The sequence below is a fragment of the Octopus bimaculoides genome, chromosome 1 (genome assembly GCF_001194135.2).
Source record: "Octopus bimaculoides isolate UCB-OBI-ISO-001 chromosome 1, ASM119413v2, whole genome shotgun sequence".
NCBI classification, from domain to species: domain Eukaryota; kingdom Metazoa; phylum Mollusca; class Cephalopoda; order Octopoda; family Octopodidae; genus Octopus; species Octopus bimaculoides.
The window spans coordinates 127,409,200-127,425,018 of NC_068981.1; the positions used below are offsets into that span (position 1 = coordinate 127,409,200).

The following is a 15,819-nucleotide window of genomic DNA, read 5'->3' on the forward strand; positions in this document are numbered from 1 at the left end:
TATATATATATAGACAGATTAAACACACGCACTATATATATAGATGGATAGATAGATAAATCTGTGTGCGTGTTGCTTCAGTGATAACTCAAAAAAATAAAATAAATTCAACCACTGAATTCTTGTCAACAGGGAAACAACACATATTTGAACTCGACACGACTAACAACCATATTTTGTTAACAATCATGATTTTATTTTACCCTGTGTTTATTAAGGTTGGTCTATGTTATATGTTACACTAACAAGGCCGCAAAATGCTCATAAGCACGATTTATTTTGAAAAGCCAACTGTTGTGACTATATCTACACTAAGACCGTTCAAAGAAATGGGTTTATAAGGGAGATAACCTATTTTAAAAAATTTTCATTTGTTTCCCGTTGTTTTTTTTAATTCCTTTGCCTATTAACTATTACTTTACTCTTTTTCATTTAGTTTGTGGCTACTATGGTTAAAAAAAATAAGCCAACTGAATAAAGTATTTATTTCTTGTTCTCAATATATATTTTTATGGTATCTTTTTTTTTCTTTTCATCATTTATCCTACGGTTCTATCTTTAAAATAATTTATCCTATAGTTCCATCCTATTATTATTATCCTTATAAAATGATTTGAATAAAAACGTAATTTTGATTGAATTCATACTAAGCATAAAAATATTTGTTTCTTTGGTGGATATTTAAAAATAATTTTTCCTTATTTTATATTAGTGCAGCCATTCACTGCGGTCCTGCTTCTTCTTCCAACATGTATACATAGGCATACATATATATCGTACATATAGTCACACTCACATACTAAAGTAGGCTTACGCATACATCAAAAGTCACAACAGAAAGAAAACTGCACACACTCACACGTATACATAGAGTGACTTACGCACATATCACAGACACTTACGCATTTCGCAAAAAGGAAAAACACAAAGCATTTTAACATTGGTCTTGCTTATATTCATACTCAAGGTGTCGCCGCTATCCCTTTCAAATTGTTATTCTTCTCACTTACTCATGCCGGTTGTTAAGTGAGTGATTTATGCAGTGTACATATTCATATTTAAACCTATAATCTCTTAAAACTACCCTCGATTTCTTTTCCCTCCCGGCCACGATCAGCAACGGAATATTTAACTTTAAGAAAAGGGGAAACAAATGCCAAGAACCCAGCAACCAAACCATCATCAATTATCACTGTCCCTAACGAAAAACAGAGATCAACATAGCAAATATCTTCTTTTCATTTTTCTCCTGATCATCCTTTAAAACCCCAATCATCATCACATAATCATCTCCGTGTCTCTTATCTGTCACCCTTCTGTCTTCTCTATATCTCTGTTTATATTTGTGTGTGTGTGTGTGGTGGGCCACATAGACAACATGTCGCTGACTTTCGTACAATCACAGCCGAAAGGAAAGGCTCAGCCACCTCCACCGCCAAATTCAAACACAATACAAAAGGTAAGTATTTCTTTTTCATTTTGTGATCACAATTTTTTTCACCCGTTATTTACTAAGGCAATTGTGTAAGATATATATATAAATATGTATATTGTGTTATGTATATTTGTGTTTATATTTTGGGTTTATTTCAGTTTTATATCTCGATGGAAATATATCATCTGGTTTCATGTTTATATTTAAATTTTGTCTCTTTTTCGTAGACTTCTTTTTATATTGAGATATTTTTGTTAAAAATCTATCGTGTTTTATCAACTGCATAATTATTGATCTTCAAAAATACATGAATATCTCATTATCTCGTTTCCTGTTATCCCTATAAATACTACGATACATGCTGGTTTTAAAATTGGTGTGGTGTCGCTCATAAAAGTAAGGCTTGTTCGTTATTTTCGGATCTGTAACCTTCTAAACACACATAATTGGCTCTTCGCAATAAATCTATTCTCAATGAAAACAAAACAAAAAACTCGCGATTTATGTATCTACGATTTGTTTTGCCTAAAAAGATTGCTGTCTGAAAACAAACAAAAATGTCCCATTCTCAATGTTCATTTCAGTCCCAGTTACACCCCAACTGTTTTATTTTTCAAGTTAAAAGCAAAAGAATATTTCATTTTTCATCATTATTTTTAGGACAAATATAAATCCACCTAGGTTAAGTTAGATTGATGAGTTCCCATGGAAATAATCTATATCTTCCGCATTACGTCTTTTAACTTACCCACCTACATTGTATATTCAAGCAGTGGGCATTTTGACCCTTAAGATTTCGGCCACCTCGACAAGGAGCTTTCTTTCTCGTCCTTCATTTTGTCTCCATTATACACTTAACATTTTGTGCACATCCTACGTCATGTGGTAGATAGGCAGCTGTTATATTAAATCCTTGTAGTGTGTGTATGTATGTAATGCATGTCACATCAACCAACCCTTATGCAAAATAGCTATGGCTTGCTCTCTATTCATGGTAACAGGCCTAAGATCCGTTTAGTGTTTTGCACATAGTCGGGGTTACTTAATCTAGTATCATGAATGTCATACTGTGTATTATATAATAAGCAAAATCCTTTCTCCCTAATTCTGGTTGTCAACAAAACGGAGAATGTAATTAGGCCTAAAACCGACTTGCTTGAGGTTATCGTAAACACGAATGATAACGAAAGAAGGAATAAAATAAAGTCTCGCAGTTTCTATGAATTTGCTTCCATATTGCACGAAGGTATCGACTTTGTTGTTAATGTTGTGATTATCATATATACATAAGCATAAATCTTGAGAACATTCCTATTAAATGAGGACTTAGAAGCATGATCTTTAAAAAAATGTGTGTGTGTGTGTGTATATATATATATATATATATAAAGGTATACATGTGATCTTTGATGTATGTGTACAGGCGCACATATCTCAAGCCATATATATACTTAGATCTTATGACTTGTATGAATAAAGATACAGTATAACCTTCGATGGGCATGTATGTATAATATCTAAATAGACGATGTAGCTAAACAGTTCTGAGTATTTGTACAAGTGGTTTGTCTCGTTATATTTATTGTGTGGGGAATATTGTGACTATTTTAGTTATAGTAAATACTCTGCTTCGATTCAGTTTCAATTCTTGGTTCGTGTGGCATCCTCTTTTATTGCACTTCTAAACTGGCACCTACGCTATTGCTGCACATTTCCCCCTCAACTCCTAAGCGTCACGCTGGCTCAAATATATGAGAGAGAAAGAGAGAGGGAGGACATCTCTAAATAGGAAATACACAATAAGTCAGATGGGATCGAACCCACTTTCTCCAATACGCATGTAAGCGTCCATAGAAAAAATGCATTACTAGGGCAAATAAAAAAAAAATCAGTTCATAAAGCTACTAAAGAATGTTTATATTTGTTTTCTATTATACCAAGCTTTTGCTGTCTCGGGTCTCAGTATGATATAAAATATGCTGAAAACAAAATGATCTGGTGCAATTACATGTGTGTGTGTTTTGCGCATTTGATCTGACGAGCTAGGGAATTGCTGTTTTGCTGTATTTCCTGACTCACATGTGCACCGAGAAACGTGACAGTGTGTGTTTTTTCTTGTTGATCTCTTAAATTTGCTATTCATGCTGTCTGCTGCACATGCTTGCTGTTTACTTGTGTGTTGTCTGCTCCTTACTTCGCTTGGGGGCTCCTATCCTCTTCTTTCACTACATCTCTTTATCGCTCTTTCATTCTTCACTTATTTCAGATAAACTTATCGAGAGATAAATAATATAGCTGCATCTTTTTTCTTCTGCTCCTCTTTCGCTTTCTTATCACCGAAATAAATATGTTCATTATGAAATAAAACAATAAACAACACAAGAAACGTGAGAATAAAGTAGCTTTTATACTGCATTAAAAATTACCATAATTGGTTTCAAATTTTGGCGCAAGGCCAGCAATTTCGGGGTGTAAGTCGATTACATTGACTCCAGCCTTCAACTGGTACTTATTTTATCGACGTTGAAAGGATGAAAGGCTAAGTCGACTCCGGCCTGCCATAATTAGAACAAAATCTAAAACGGTCGATTGACAGAGACGTTACAATACTTTGCTGAATTTGTTCTGGTTCTCTGCGCTCTAAGTTCAAATCCTGTTGAGGTCGAGATAGTGCCTTGCACCTTAAACAGTTACATTAAGGTATATTTACGAGTGACAACAAGGAAAATAACTCATTGATAGCCATAGTTGATTTCCTTCCAGAAAAGGAAGGAAGAGAGCGAAGGAAAGAGAAGAATCGACTCTGATTGGCAAATTTACTTTATTTTCAGCAACACACGGCAAAATTGGCCTCGACGGAATTTGAACCCTTACCGCAGACAACTGGAACAATTGCTGCAAAGCAATCTATCCAACGTCCTAACGTCTCTACCAATTGACTACTTTGTTTCTGGAATTCGTTTTAGAATGGTCTCTTCTACTAGAATTTCTAAGTTTTGAAAACGAAATCATTTACGGAAAATATCCATCAAATTATTTAACCCATAGTGGGCATTGTAATATTAAGTTTACTTCAGTTCAGTCATAAAATTATTTTTAAAACCATAGGTTTCTTTTTATTCTTGATTCTTCAAGGGACTCAAATTTTAAAATATTTGGATGAGCAGGATTACAAAAGTTCACTGAGGCTAACTTGTTGGAAAAAAGCACGTTGCATTCATTCAACGTAGACGATATCATCTAACATGTGGGGACTCGAGATCAATATGGCATACTTATGTTGAGAATGGACATAAGCTTTAAACATTTCCAACAAAGTTTCAGTCTAGTCCGTCATTTGAAAACCTTTAGCAGCGATTCTAACACAATGTTATGGAAGTTTCTAGTCACCAGAAGAATTCTTAGGTCAGGAATGTTGACAACTTTTGGAATTTTAGTTTCATTCAAGAAATTTTAAATATTAAAATTTTCCCAACTAAGATGTAAGACTATTCATTTCTGGATATCCGGAGACAGCTACAGAACAAAATTTAAATTTATATTAGCCTACACACAATATTAAAATTACATTGGGCAAGGAAACCTATTGACTGGATAGGGCTGCATTGCGGAACTCCATTTGTAACCGTTACCAAACTACTAAGAGAACAATCAAGACAAACATGTTTACTATTTTCCAAATAGTTTTTGAACCACACCAAACATTTACCCTCGATTTTCGACAATTTAAGCTTTTGGGGTGGGGGGAGAAATAATTTTTAATGGGATACGTTGCCAAAGGCATAGGAAACTATATCCAAATATATAGCATTAATATTTCTACTATTGGCCTTTCTACACAAGGCCCGAAATTTTGAGGGAGAGGACTAGTTGATTACATTGACCCCATTGCTCGACTAGTACTTATTTTATCGACCCCGAAAGAATGAAAGGCTGAGCATTTTGTCTAAAGCGCTAAGGATTCTGTCAGCCCACCGCCTTTTTTTTTTTTTTTTTTTTTTTTTTTTCTTATTTAGGCACAAAACCTGCAGTTTGAAGGGAAGGATATGTCGATTACATCGATCCCAATGCTCGAATTAATACCAGTTGAGCACTGGAATCGATGTAATCGGCATACCTCTTTCTTAAAAATTGCAGGTCTTGTATATAAATCAGAAAGGATTATATTTACTCACTTTAAGGCGGTGTGCTGGCAGAATCGTTTACGCTCCGGACAAAATGCTTAGCAACATTTCTTCCGACTCTAGAATATAACACTAATATTAAAACTCTTATAGGTTCATATTCGTGCACTTCTCCACATCACTACTGTGTGTCTGTTAATCACCTTCCGTTATTCTTTATCCATCTTCTGTTTCTCATTGTTATCCATTCTCTCTATTTTACTACTTTCCCAAATTTCTCATTCTAACCTCATTTCCTTTTTTCCTTCCTATCTATCCTCTCTCGTCCGTGTACCTCTTTATTCCTAACATCTACATGGAACTTGGGTATCGATCACATATTTACAATTTCGCACACCTGGTATCAATCAGGCGCTCATATATTCTTTGTACGGAAAGAAAGGAAGCTGAAATACACGAAGCTAGAGATATTTGTCCGCGACACGAATTGTTTGTTCTCCAATAAATAGTGTCTACGATGCCTATAGCAATCGCCTATATTGTCATCTATCTATCTATCTGTGTGTATAATGTGTGTATGTAATACAATCCTTTCTACAATGGGCACATAGGTTGAAATTTGTGGGAAAGGGAGCTAGTCGATTACATCGGCTCCAGTGCCCAAATGGTACTTATTTCATCGACCCCGAAAGATGAAAGACAAAATCAACCTCAGTGGGATTTGAACTGTGGACTTGCATTTGTTTCATCGCTTCTACTACTAAGACCTTTACTGCCATTTACAATTATTTAATTATTTCGCTTTTTTATTTTTCTTTCAATGTTTAATTCGACAATAACTGCTGCATTACAGTTCTATCTTGTGTCACATTGTTTTCTAAGGGGAAAGGTATGAACATTAAATCCCCTCACTATTTGCAACTTTATATTTGATGTTGGGGTGTATCATTTTCTTAACTGTTTTACATGTCAGCTCTCCCTGGAGTTTCTTCTCGATAATGCGTCCTTTCACAAACGTGTATTGATCTGTCTCATGGGGTCCACGAACTCCTTGGGTCCCCCCCCCCTTCCTTTAGACCAAAGCAAAAAAAAAAAAGTGTATATGAAAGCGTACACGCCCCTGTACTAAGATTGCACTTACATATTAGATTCAACCTTAAGTGTTGGGTAAGAGGGTCAACCAGTCCGTACTAGTCAGTCGTTCTTCTTTCCCCCATCCTTCTCTCTCTCTCTCTCTCTCTCTCTCATCTTGTTCTTAACAGTTTTGCTCGAGACATCAGATTTGTTACAAAAGCAAACTGCGACGTTCATGCTTCTTTTTCTCGGGTACATTATCGAATTAAAAGAAGCGATGCGGTTTTAATTGACTGCCTAGAATTTAGCGCTGCATCACAAGGTCAACTTCATACTGAAATACATAGTTTCCTTACGCGTGTATTACTCTTGAGATATTCGAACAAATAATTGTCGTCAAACTTGGGGTGTAAATTAAGAAACAAAGATTATTTCTGTTATAATAATTGGTTTGTCGGTTGACGTCTTATGTAATCAGTGGCGGAAGTTAGTAAAGGTGTACATGGAAATGGCATGTCCCTTCTTTTCAGTTAATGAGGTAGAGTTATGGAGCCTAACCCTCTATTCATCGTCAGCACCAGGAATCTTAGGGTATCTCTGGCTCCTAATGTCTATTTCTATCACTCACTGTAATGTTTTTTTATATTCAGACGAAAGATAACATTGTTTTTGTCCTACAAACCCCATTTGCAATTAAAGAAATACATTGACATGGCAATATAAAATGTTTACAATATTCTTTTCTACTCTAAGCACAAGGCCCGAAATTTTGGGGGAGGGGGCAGTCGATTAGATCGATCCCAGTGCGCAACTAGTACTTCATTTATCGACCCCGAAAGGATGACAGGCAAAGTCGACCTCGGCGGAATTTGAACTCAGAACGTAAAGACAGACGAAATACCGCTAAGCGTTTCGCCGGGCGTGCTAACGTTTCTGCCAGCTCTCTGCCTGAAAATGCTCATCATATTACGGTAGTTAATGGGCTGAAAACAACGAAATACACTGACCTAGCTTTTGAATTAAAGAGATTGTGGTAGTTAATAAATGTATCTGTTATCCCATTTGTAATTCATACAGCTGAAGTGGTACACTATCATTTCTGTATCATCAACATCAAGTGTTACTTAGAAGAACAGACAGGCATAGGTCTGATCTAGAAAACATTGAGGCTTGTCTCATTTGCCTATCATTTGAATTATTAAAATCCATATCATTAGCTCATTTGAGATATTTCTTACTGCTCGCTTTTCTGAATATATACACACTTGTTTTAAATCTAAGAAAGAAAAAAACTCTTGGTGTGTCTCAATTTCTGAATAATAATTCTATTTTGAACTTCAGTGGATGACTGGACTTTTACTTAATCCTGATCATTGTGATAATCGCATACAACTTTTGCAGAAGTTCTAGTGTCATTTCTCAACTGCTTCATGAAATTAAATTGAATATCATACTCATATACACCTGTTGTGGGTTTTGAAATCAAAAAGTTCTAACCAGTAGTCCATGATCTCATTCATTGGGCTTTTTTATCTTCTCAATTCAGCTAAAATCTTCTGAATTGTTATAAACGCTTAGCTTCTCAGAGGATTTTTCGTGGTAACCATACATTTATAATGTTGCCATAACTGCTCCCCAAAGACTGGACTTTCTCTTCAAGTTCTATCTCACTCTTTCCTATTCTTGCCAAATTTTATAGTATCTTCTAATGCAACAAATTTCATAGTACCTTACTTCTATCACATAGTTGGTGCTAAGCATAAAAGTGGGTAAAAGCTTCTCGGGTCTTGTATTTGCAAATAACTGATATTTAAGATGACAAAATATCCTTATATTACATTATAACTGATAAATTCATAATAAATTGAAAGACCTACAAGATTAAAAAAATTATATCTCTGACACTGTTAGTGGTGTTTTTGCCATATTTCAGCATTCTGGCACTTGACAAACACACTCTTAGACATCCTCTACATTGGTGGATACTAGATTCTGCTTTGTTTTTTTTTTTATATGTGTTAAAAAAAGATCTGTACTCAGAGAACCTGAAAGTTGAGAACTGGAGCAAAACAATGACTACTTTATTTGACAAATGCAAGTATTCATTTTTATGAACATCCAGAAGTTCCTGTTCTTGAAATTTGAAATCTTTCATTTTCAGTTTCTGAGACAGGATCTGTAATCTAGTTGTACTTCTTAGAATCCAAACTCACAGAGTACAATTTCAAGGCAGACTGGAGACTTTTCTTACATACCTATATAAGATTTTCTTCAACTGTAGGGGGAAATATGCCTGTTGTACTCTTTCCTGTATGATGATACAACTTGGTAATTTTATTCCAGTAAGTAGCAATTTTGTCAGTTGAAGACCACATGTTCTCCATTGGTCCATTTCATGTTAGTATCCGTGCCAGTGGCACGTAAAGAGCACCATTTGAACACGATCGTTTCCAGCTTCGCCTTACTAGCACTCGTGCTAATGGCATGTGAACAAAACATTGGACTGACTCCTGTGCAGGTGGCATGTAAAAAAACACCATTTGAGCATGGCCATTGTCAGTACCGCTGGACTGGCCCTCATGCTGGTGGCACGTAAAAGCACCCACTACACTCTTGGATTGGTTGGCGTTAGGAAGGGCATCCAGCTGTAGAAACTCTGCCAGATCAGATTGGAGTCTGGTTTGCCAGTCCCCAGTCAAATCGTCCAACCCATGCTAGCATGGAAAGTGGATGTTAAATGATGATGAGGAGGATTTGCTTTGTTTATATGCTCAAATATATCAACAAGCTTAAACCAGCTTTGCACACCAATAATCATTGATGAATAGGTCACAATATTTTGTTTCATTTCTACTTATGGAAAAGAACCTTTAATTTCATTAGTTGAGGTACGTATTACAGAACTTTACTTCAAGATTACTACTTTAGAAGAGTATAAGAGGGATCTGAAGTAAGCATCTGTAGACTCACTTGTCTATGTAAAGATATGACTTCTCGGGGATTTGCCTTTGATTTTGTGAACCATCTTGAATGTCATCAACTGCTTACAATTCATTATTCAAGCCTTTGTCATTAGAACTTTACAAGGTTTGAAATAGTGACATATCTCTATCTTTGTTCATGTTTCTCACCAACACTGTAAACCTTTTGAGAATACCAACTGAATATGGAACACTACTGTGTGTGTAAATTCCGAAAGAATTTTCACCAAGATGTTTGTAGGATCTAAAAGATAAGTCTACAGTTTCAAAAGTATCTGTAGCAGTTGGTTTAAGCTTTTTCTGGAACAAAAATTGCTTGGTAGTATCATCTTTCTGAATAAATCTAACTAATTCTTAACATTTTGCCAATTGTACCTACTGTTTTTATTAGTATGAAAAGCATATAAAGGTACCTTCAGCCTCTCTAAATATTTTCTTTTATATCTACTGATATCTTAAGTCTAGGTATTAGAGATGTAACTTTTTAACTTCATTGGCCACCTCATTCTCAAAACATAATTTGCACTCCTTTACAAGTGTGCAAGTTATGTTTTCAACGTTCCGCTTTTTTAGAATGTTGTGGGCCTTTATTTCCTTGGCAGTACGCTCTAAAACATCGAACTCTAACTGAAGTTCTGTGAGAAGCCTTTTTTTAATCAAACGTTTTCCCGCCAAATGAATGTTTACTTGTTAAACGGCGATGCAGTTTGCTTGGCACAATTGTCTCATTGCTCAATATTTTCCCATTAGCTAGACTCTCGGCAAACCAGTTTTCTTCTTGCATGCGTCAAGTGAAACCGAATGACAGAATTTGAAAAACAATCTACTTTTCTGGCCCTCGTAAACATTTTTCAAGCTCATTACCCGTGTGTACGGGCTACTTCCACATTTCCACTGTTCTGTCTGTCATCATTTAAGAATTGTACTTTCTTCACAAATGTATCCATTTTGATTGGATTTTACTCTGAAAAGCCAAGAGCATGCCAACAAGGTGTTAAATAAATCGACCGCTTCAAAATAACTAAATTACACTGAAATTGTAGTTCAGGGGAACTAACTTTATTCTTTGAATTCCTTCAAGCAAGAGTTGAAATAATTATTTTTAAAAAATAGGCTTGTGAATTTTCGCTTTCATTTTTCCCTTTTCTTACTACCAAGTACGAGTTTTGTTTTTTACTGAGAGTGGAAACTGTGCTCGCGGTACCCCTAGTCAGTGTTTGTGACACGTTGTTGAGAACCTCTCAACTAAATAATAGAATATATATATATATAGTTTTAGGGAAAATAACCAATTTTCAAGAACTCATCAATAAGGCTCAATTTAATTTTAATTTTAATTTTAATTTTAATTTTTTATAAATTGATTTTAATTGAGTTTTTTACCTGTAATTTTGGATTTTGTCCCTAATAATATTATTATATATATATATATATATATATATATATATATATATACGAAAAGTATAACATTAAATGTTAAGCTAGAAACGAACGAGTACACGTCATTGGCTGGAAAATTGATTGCCTTGAATTGCAACCTGTTTGTACAAGTAACTGTTGTAAACAAACATAAAACAATCAAGTGGTTGTTTACTGTTCAAAATAGACATTGAAACCGCAGTTATTACTTCGTATGTTCGTTAGATCTAGAACATGAAAGTTTACAAAGTAACCCATTATATATGTATATATTGTCTGTGTTAGACATTCTTAATCTTTTTCTATTAAAACATTTATTTTTGACTGGGCACAAAGTAATGTTTTTCCTTTGGTGTTGTGGAGGTGGGTATGATTAACTGAATCGATCTTCAAGTATCTTAACTGAAACTTATTTTATCTGGAAAAGACTTGGATCCTGTTAAATTTCTCTCAACCACTTGATTTATTTCAAATTCTCACCAGATTATTTTCAAATATATATATATATAGTTTTGCTGATGACAAAAAAAATCACATTCATTTTTTTCCCTAGAAATTAACGATGAAATTTTGGTGGAAATTTGAAATTTGAAGTAGTTGGAAGAAATTTAATAAGACATTTTGGATTATAGTCTTAAATACACTTATGTCATCATCTTTATAATCATTTAACGTCCATTTTTCCATGCTTGCCTGGATCAGACGGAATTTCTTTAGTCATTATCTGTAGCCTTCCTGTTGCTATATGTGTGTGCATGTTTGTGTATCTCTCGCTCTCTATCTTCGCAACGCCTAGTTTAGAATAGAGGCAGCTGATGAAGGAAAAGTTCCATATGTGGCTTGTCTGTTTTCCTATGTGTTCATTCTGTTGTCCGCAAAAAAAGTCCGTTTTTTGTGCTTTGTTTATGTTCCCGTTCCTTTTTTGTCCACGTTTTTTGACGTCCTGTACCCAGATATGCATCTATATATACATGTAGATGTAGGTATGTACATATATGTATGTATACATGCATATGCTCATATGTACCAGTTTCCAGTCTGATCTGCCTTGGTTTCTACGGCCAGATGCCCTTCCAAATGCCAACCACTTTGCAGTGTGAGCTGGGTGCTTTTAATGTGGAATCGGCTCAAGTTATTTTGCGAATGTTAATTGTTATGGATTTCTTGAAGTATTTGTTTAATCAAATGAATCCAACGACACATGTTGCTGTTGGGGTATCATGTGTCTATTGACTATTATGATATTTGTCAAAGAAATTGTAGCTTTCTTTCTTTCTTTCTTTCCTTCAAATGATATTTACAAATGAAAACTAATTAATATTTATATGAAAATTTCAGTTATTACTTTATATATTGTATTGTTCTAACTAGTGTGAAGGCATATGGCTCAGTGGTTTGAACATCAGGCTCCCGATCATGAGATAGTAAGTTCGATTCCAGGATTGGGCTGTATATTGTGTTCTTAGTCAAGACACTTTATTTCATGATGCTTCAGTTCATGCAAATGTAAAAATGAGTTACGACATCACTAATGCCAAACTGTATCGGTCTTTGCCTTTCCCTTGGATAACATTAGTAGTATGGAGAGGGGAGGCTGGTATGCATGGGCACTGCTGATCTTCCATAAACAACCTTGTGCTTCAGAGACTTTCTGGTTGCAATCCCATGGTCATTCATGACAGAAGGGGGTCTTTACCTTTACCTGTTCTGATGAGGAGTATAAATTATTTATTGTAGTAGTTTATCACTTGATTATGACTGTCCAACTTAAGGCAGCAAGCTGGCAGAATTGTTGTCACACTGGGCAAAATGCATAGCGACATTTCATCTGTCTTTACGTTCTGAGGTCAAATTCTGTTGACTTTGGATTTTGCCCTTTCGGAGTCAATAAAATAAGTACCAGTCAATGTAATTCCCCCCCCCCCCGAAATTGTTGGCCTTGTGCCAAAATTTGAAACCAGTCAGTATGTCTGTCTAACGATAATGTAATAAAACTATAGTTTTTAGTTACTACAATATTTGGTAACAGTACTTGCAAATCACAGATTCTAGGCTTTTTGTTTTCCAGTGCAGATTCTGCCTAGATCACTTTACTTTAAGGTTCATAAGGATTATTAAAATAGATGCCCAGCTGACTACAAAAAGCAGCACATGGAGCTAAATTCTTAAATAAGTTATCCATAAGTCTACTACTTTGTTACAGTTTTTGTATCATTTAGCAAATGAGAGTTAAACTCCCTCACCTCAGATAGGATGTTGACTTGGTGTGGTGAGCTTAATAAATCACTTACTTGTCAAATCAACATGCTTGATGCATTAAGGTGTTCTTACCTTGCAGTGCCTATGTACAGCAAGTAGGATTGAATCAAATCAGTTCGGTAACTTGACCACAGACTTGACACCATTGTGAAAATTTAATACAAACTACTTACCTCTTCCTGAACTTCCTACTAATCTATTATTACTCTCCATGCTAAAGGAATAAGAGGTTTAATAGAATAATGAATTGCTTCATAATTTTGGGATGGAACTGTTTTGATAACAAACTTGAGATAAATTAGCTTTCTAATCCGTAGAGTTGCATTTTACTTGCTGCTTGATGTGGTGCAACCCAGAAAAGCTTCAGTTCAGTATGCTAAGAAGCTTGCTTCCATAGAATAATGTTCTCTACATTTTGTGGGATGAATCAGATTTTAGTCAAGAGCTGTAAGAAATTGCGACAATATTTTCAAGTGAATGCTAGGGATATAAATAAAAGGAATTACATCGACCAAGAGTTTAGTATATATTCTATGGCATGCATATGTGAAACTATGAGAATGTGGAGGGATATGTAGGGAAGTTTAAAAAGTATCATATTTGTATAATATATTCTAGTACCTTGAGGGTATGCCCCAACACTCATCTCCAGCATCCTTTCTTCCTTTTGTGTTGGGATAATCATATATTTCCTCTACACCAAGGCAGTTGTTCCTTTCCCTCTATTGTACTTTAGTCTCTCAACACCCAGCACAAAGTCACTTTCCTCAATACTGCACCTCAACTTTGTCAAGCAGTTTTGTCTTGCCAGTTACTTTGTTACTTCAGTAGTGCTGGTTCCACAAAAAAAAGCACCCATTGCACTTTGTAAAGTGGTTGGTGTTAGGAAGGACATCCAGCTGTAGAAAGCATGCGAAAGCAAACATTAGGGCTCGGTGCAGTCTTCTGAATCATTAGATCCTGTTGATCAAAGCCTCGTGAGTGGCTTTGCAGGACAGAAACTGGAAGAAGCCTGTCATAATATATGTGTGTTTGTATGTTTTGTGTGTCCTTGTCATGATACAAAGTGGTGGTTGTAAATGAATGCCATTGACCTACAAAACTGTTATTCTTTTCCAGTATTTTGCAAAAACCTGTCTGGCCATAGAACAAAACAGGTAAAGGTTGGCAACAGGATGGGCCATAGAAAATCTGCCTCCAATATATTTGTCTGACCCATGCAAGCATGGACAAGTGGATGTTAAAACAATGATGATAATAAATGTGCTCTAATTTTATTATTTTATATTTTTCGTATATATATTTTTTTATTATTAATTTTTGAAAAGGGAGAAGATTCTTGAGTGGGGAAGGGCTAGCTGTCATGATTAGTGTAGTGTTTGGTGGGGTTCAACACATCATGGGTGATAAGAGAGAGACAAGTGGGTTGAGAGTGCCTGAATGCAGTAGCATTAGACCAGCTTCTTCAAGGAACAGAGGCCATTATAGTAACAGTATAAAAACCAGAGAGAGAAGATAGCACACTTTGGGGTTTGAGGTTGGGGCATATCTGTCAGTGATTTTATACCAGTCAGTTGAGTGGCCTTTCTCTGGATGTGATCTTGAATGTCTCTGTATGCAGCAACTACACCATTTCAGATGTGGGAGCAATACTCCATGTGGGCCCTATTTGAACTTTGTAAAGTGTCAGTAATTTCTTAGGTAGATGGGTTACTGGAATTTTTTTTTTAATATTAAACAGAAATGCCAGTTTTTGGAACATGATCTAACTGTGACATTCTGTCACTAGGTGAGATATTTACTGAAAGTAAGGTTTAACATTCCAAGAGACTTTGCTGGCTCCTGCTCAGTGTTACTCATGTGCAAGTTTTTTTTAATTTTTACTTTTTATATGAGTAGTGCTTGTATTCTTTTGCTGTTGAAAGAGACAAGATTCGCAATAGCTTCACTAAAGGACACTTTCAAGTTCTCCATTCATGGAATCAATGCAAGTTTGGCATGTGGTATCTAGGCTGCTTGTGGATAACACATGGCTGGGAAAGGTTTAGAAAGAATAATTGGTGATATCATCTGCTTAAGAATGAGCATTGTTGGACATGGCAGCAAGTAGGTTATTGATATAAAGAAGGAAGAGAATGGAGAACAAAGGCAAAAGATTGGTGAGCATAGGGCCAAGCTCTGGTACACAATGTTTCAGTGAAATGGAAGGGATATTGTTAGGACTAGTAATTTTGTTACTTAGAAACAACCAGAAGTATTTTAGCATTTAGTATGTGTGTAAAGACCCTGGTTAGATGGAAGGGATAGATTTAGAAACGATTTGCCAAGTGTATAGTATAGAGTTAAATGCAGCAAAGTAAGCAGTGAAGGTAGAGGCTTTCCTTACAGCATTATTGTTTACAGAATGATTTATTTATTTATGTGTTTCAGCCAAGTGGCTGCGGTCATGCTGGTGCACCACCATTGTTGAGAAATGGAGAAAGATTCTTTTGTGAGGAACCATGCCATAGAATATATGCTAAATTTT

General features: G+C 35.5%; 1 protein-coding gene across 2 annotated transcripts in view; it reads left to right on the top strand.

The window, feature by feature from the left end:
• Window positions 1-708: 708 nt before the first annotated feature.
• Window positions 709-15,819, top strand: part of LOC106872765 (basic salivary proline-rich protein 1) — a 34,130-nt gene continuing 19,019 nt past the window's right edge. Inside the window, exon 1 of one of the 2 annotated variants that reach the window (XM_014919856.2) lies at window positions 709-1,459. In XM_014919856.2, the coding sequence (XP_014775342.1) occupies window positions 1,379-1,459 (81 nt within the window). In that variant the 5' untranslated portion in view covers window positions 709-1,378. The remainder of the gene's footprint in view (window positions 1,460-15,819) is intronic. The other variant, XM_014919857.2, reaches the window with a different exon arrangement.